The following is a 5032-nucleotide window of genomic DNA, read 5'->3' on the forward strand; positions in this document are numbered from 1 at the left end:
TTATTTTTGTTTTGTTTTTTACCTTCAAGCTTGCATGCCAATCTCTGAGCCTTTCTGTCTGTTGTTTTGCTTGAACGTATGTTTGCTTGAAAATATCATACCATTAGATTATCTATGAACTTCATTGATACAATTTTCTTATTCTGTTTATCAGATGTTGTCAGGGCAAACAAAGCAGGTGAGTAGGTCAATTGTTAGTTATCACTGAATCCCTCTAACGTAAAATGACATACAACACAACATAACACAGCACAACACAACACAACATTATATAGCAGGACATAACAAAACAGGACATAATATCTAAGTCTATATGAACGTGACACCTGCCGTTTGTTTTCAATGTGCACTGTCTGCAAAAGTAGAACATCTAACCACACTATTGTAGTACATTTAACGACTGCTACTTAATTTTCACCACCTAGAAAAATGCCAGGAGGAAAATGGAGTGTCCTACCGAGGAACAGTTTCTGTGACCAGATCAGGAAAGACGTGCCAGCACTGGGCCAGCCAGACGCCCCAGAAGCACGACAGCACACCTGACAAACATCCGTTATCTGGTCTGGATGGGAACTACTGCCGGAATCCCGTGGGAGCCCGCCAAGGTGTCTGGTGCTACACCACGGATCCCAGCACGCCATGGGAGGAGTGTGCCGTGCCAGTCTGCGGTATGATCTTTGTAACCTTAGAAAAAAAACGATGTTCATAACTTCGTGTTAATGATCCCTCTTCATTTTTCTTTCACAAATTAAGAATAGCATAGTTAAACTCTACTAACAGTATTTTGTCTCGTCACTGCAGCTGGTCCGGAGTACATAAGCCTGGGTTGTTGGAAAGACACCGGCAATCGAGCCATCGCCGAACTGGAGAAAACAGACGAACGGCTGGACGGGACTTACACCGCCCGCGAGAACGCCATCGAGAAGTGCTACCAGGTTCAGTGATGTTTGCTTATTCTAACAGAAGCAAATACGTGTCGTACTGGTGCTTTACAATATGTGTCGGGCGACAGTATTATTAGAATGAAATGAGGGAAAGCAAAGATCATTTGATGGTAGCAGAACACAGTTTTCGCTTACTTATATAGTTAAGGGACTCAAGGTGACTGGTTTGGACGCAGAAAAAAATATAGTAGGGTGCACTTTTGAGATACCAAAAAACGGATATGAACGAGTTCAGGGTACAAGCCACAAAATATTACAAAACAACAAAATCCTGTCGGCGCATCGCCTTCTCACGCCCTCTTTGAAATGCCCCTCTGCAGAGAACTGCAGCCGGCTCACGCTAGAAAGGTAGTTGCGTAATGGAGCGCATTTATACACAAAATAGAAAACTTTCACAATCCAATCCATGCAGTCCCAGAGTCGATACCTGCCGTGACCACGCAGCACAGGTTATATCTGTCTGTCCCTCAAATAAGGCTTTTTACGTCTCCTTCAGCAACTTTATCCGTACTACTTTATGTACCCGCGTCTGCTACCTTGTGTGTGGTAGGAGACCCCGACGACAATACATCCCCTACCTGCTCCCTAAAAACTAGAAGCAAATGTTTTTTTTTGTAAGTACAATTCATCGGTTCAAGGCTGATCTAAGAGTAGACCTTGGTCCTTGGATAGGGGAAGTAGTTATTCAATGTCATATGATAAAGAAACCGTGTCCATGTAGGTTGCCAAGTCTCGCGGGTTCTTCATCTTTGCTGTCCAAAATGGCGGCTGGTGCGCCGGCGCAGGGACTGGAAGTGCTCTCGTCAACTACCGGAAGTACGGGCCCTCGGCATCATGTAAGAAAGATGGAGAAGGAGGTCCCTGGGCGAATGAAGTCTATCTGATAACAGGTAAGTTCGATCCATTACACAACATCTGTACAAAAGTGCCGTAAAACCTAAAACCTCTGATGGCAGGCTTCACCCCATTATTAATTACCCATATTGCAAAAAAAAAAAAAAAACATAAGTCCTGACGACAAAAATAGCGGCAGCACAAAGTATCTATCTCTAGACTACATTTTTCTTTGGAAGCAAACAAAAAGACAGGCAAACTCCTCAATCGAAAAACAGACAAAAGCCAAAGGTATTTTTTTCTCCATTTAGGTTAAGTAATAACTTCACGTTGTTACTATATAAGGAGTATCTCTTGATCACTGTGAATAATTCTTCTTAACGTTTCTTGCATTTGTTACAGGTGCCACCAAAATAGTGCCTCAAGGTAAGTCATCTGATATTATTTCTCAAAGAAGACGATTCTTCATTATTTTCTCCATCGAATCAGTTGATGAATATTCTTGTGTCTAACATGCAGAATAGGGACGACAATGACTCCACCTCCAACCTCTCATTTCTCAACTCAACACGTTTTTCCCCAGGATTTGTTCCCAAGCCGTACTTCAGCATTGGCTGTTGGAAGGACACCGGAAACCGCGCCATTCCTACTCTGGAGGGGAAAGACGCACGTTTGGACGGCAGCTATACTGCACGCGCCAACGCCATCGAAAAGTGCTACCAGGTGGCCAAGTCGCTTGGCTACCGAGCCTTTGCGGTCCAAAATGGCGGCTGGTGTGCCGGATCGGCTACAGCCCACAAAACCTACAACAAGTACGGACCCTACTCCACCTGCCAGCACGACGGGGAAGGGGGAGCCTGGGGAAATGAGGTTTATCTCATCTCAGGTATCGTGTCTTCTACCGTGTTTATTTTCTTTACATGCATTTCACGTTTTATTTTATGACGAGATTTATATTATACTTTCATTCCTGGTAACGTTCAACAATAATTTCCAATATAAAGTGATAAATCTCTATTATAATAGCTATAACATTGTTCTTGTGTCCTTCAGGTATGTTCATCCCCAACAAAGGAGGTGAGTATGCCGATCATCAGTCATTTTTATTTATTGAAATTATTGTAATATGCCTGCATCACCTAACACAGAGTTCCATCTTGAGAAACCATTTTCTGTCTGTATGTGTTTAAGGAAAGTTCCATACGATTTGCAGAAATGATATATATCGAGCTATGAATGAATTTAAAACAAACAAACAATAGAATCATATCATCATCGCGGGCTGCTTGCCCGCGGACCAAGTCCACACTTTCCTTCCAGACGTCTCTATAATAGAACCAAGATATAACAACTTTCCTACCCTGATTTGCAAACTGTCATTATTAGAACGGTCCTGAATGACCTGTCCACGTTTTGGGCAAAGGTAGGTAGGTATTGAGTATAGTCACAACTCCACCCCATAGACCCGTGACCCAGACCGAATACTTTCTATACTTCACTTCTGTTCGTTGTAAACATCGGTAAAAATAATATTTGATTAAACGTAATAGTTGATTATTTCCTGACAGGTGGAGAGGTTGCAAAGATCCAAGGTCCGAAGTACCTCAGGCTGGGTTGTTGGAAAGACAGCAGCAATCGAGGCATCACCACACTGGAGAAAACAGACGAACGGCTGGACGGGACTTACAGCGCCCGTGCTGACGCCATCGAGAAGTGCTACCAGGTTCTGTGATTTTTGTTATTAATTTTGGCAGAAGAAAAAAAAAATGTCGCCTACTGACACGTTTCAGTGTTTACTGACATGAAAGCACTTGCTACATCTAGTTAACTGATTCCATATACGTGGCAGCATATTTGCTTTAGAATTAAGTTGGTTCTCATAGAATATGAGGGGGGATAGTTTCGCACTTATAGATCGATTATGATCTGTACTTATACATTTCCACCAGAAACTGTCAAGCATGAAAGTAATTCAAATACGTGAATAATTTATAGAGCACTAAGCGATGTATCTTGATAAACAACAATTTCAAAAACAAGACCTACATTTTTGTGCCTCTCATTCATATGAAACCGTGCCCATACAGGTGGCCAAGTCTCGCGGGTTCTCCGTTTTCGCTGTCCAAAATGGCGGTGAATGTTTCGGCTCAGCTACTGCTCTCGGCACCTACAAGAAGTACGGACCTTCGTCATCATGTCAGAAAGATGGAGAAGGAGGAGGCTGGGCGAACGAAGTCTATCTGATAAAAACAGGTGAGATGGAACATCCTTTTGCGATCACAACATTTCGTTGACACTAATGCCTTGTATTTGTTTTTAGACTTTAAGTGTTTTTAACATCCAAATTCTTTTACAAAATGAACGTCGGAGGCGGCAGAATTCACCCCTTTATTCAATACATCACTCCTTTAGTTTACATGAGAAGTGTAGAAATATGAGTTTTTAGAGTAATGACAGGGTCCAAGTAGCATGAATATAACGCAGAACGTTTGACCAGAACGTTTTGATACTTGATGTACTAAACATACACAGCATAGACATGCATGAATATCAGATTCACTATCGTCCGAAAATAAATTTGTTTCCTGTGATCATTTCCTGTTTGCTTCTTCTTCCAGGAGCTCCCATTGCTTTGCCCAAGGGTAAGCAATTTCACATATTTTGTTCCATAGACATTTCTACATTTCCTTTCGTTTTTAATCGCTACGCCTTCTTTGATCTATGGTGAAAAATAACGATGCCTAACGGGAACCCACGTGCTTATGCTCAACATGACTCAACCTCAGGTATCCTTTAACTGTTAAACTTCGGACATGTTTTCACAGGATACGTTCCCAAGCCGTACATCAGTATTGGCTGTTGGAGAGACTCGGGAAGTCGCGCCATTCCTACTCTGGAGGGGAAAGACAAACTTTTAGACGGCAGCTACACCACACGTGCCGGCGCCATCGACAAGTGCTACCAGGTGGCCAAGTCACGTGGCTATCGTATCTTTGCGGTCCAAAATGGCGGCTGGTGTGCCGGATCTGCCGACGCCTACAGAACCTACAAGAAGTACGGACCCTACACAACTTGCGGGAAGGACGGAGAAGGGGGAGCCTGGGGAAATGAGGTTTACCTCATCTCAGGTAGATAGCTTTTATTTTTGTTTTGTTTTTTACCTTCAGCATGCATGCCAATCTCTGAGCCTTTCTGTCTCTTTGTTTGCTTGAACGTATGTATGCTTGAAATATCATACCATTAGATTATCTATG

General features: G+C 42.7%; 1 protein-coding gene across 1 annotated transcript in view; it reads left to right on the forward strand.

Annotated features, from left to right (window-relative positions):
- LOC118413013 overlaps positions 1–4914 on the forward strand; it is a 711153-nt gene extending 706239 nt beyond the window's left edge. Inside the window, exons 8-18 of the mRNA XM_035816130.1 lie at positions 155–178; positions 426–668; positions 802–935; positions 1666–1834; positions 2181–2204; positions 2362–2664; positions 2832–2855; positions 3347–3501; positions 3866–4031; positions 4397–4420; positions 4604–4914. Coding sequence (XP_035672023.1) covers positions 155–178; positions 426–668; positions 802–935; positions 1666–1834; positions 2181–2204; positions 2362–2664; positions 2832–2855; positions 3347–3501; positions 3866–4031; positions 4397–4420; positions 4604–4914 — 1577 coding nt within the window. The remainder of the gene's footprint in view (positions 1–154; positions 179–425; positions 669–801; positions 936–1665; positions 1835–2180; positions 2205–2361; positions 2665–2831; positions 2856–3346; positions 3502–3865; positions 4032–4396; positions 4421–4603) is intronic.
- Positions 4915–5032: the final 118 nt, after the last annotated feature.

This window comes from Branchiostoma floridae, chromosome 4 (genome assembly GCF_000003815.2).
Source record: "Branchiostoma floridae strain S238N-H82 chromosome 4, Bfl_VNyyK, whole genome shotgun sequence".
NCBI lineage: Eukaryota > Metazoa > Chordata > Leptocardii > Amphioxiformes > Branchiostomatidae > Branchiostoma > Branchiostoma floridae.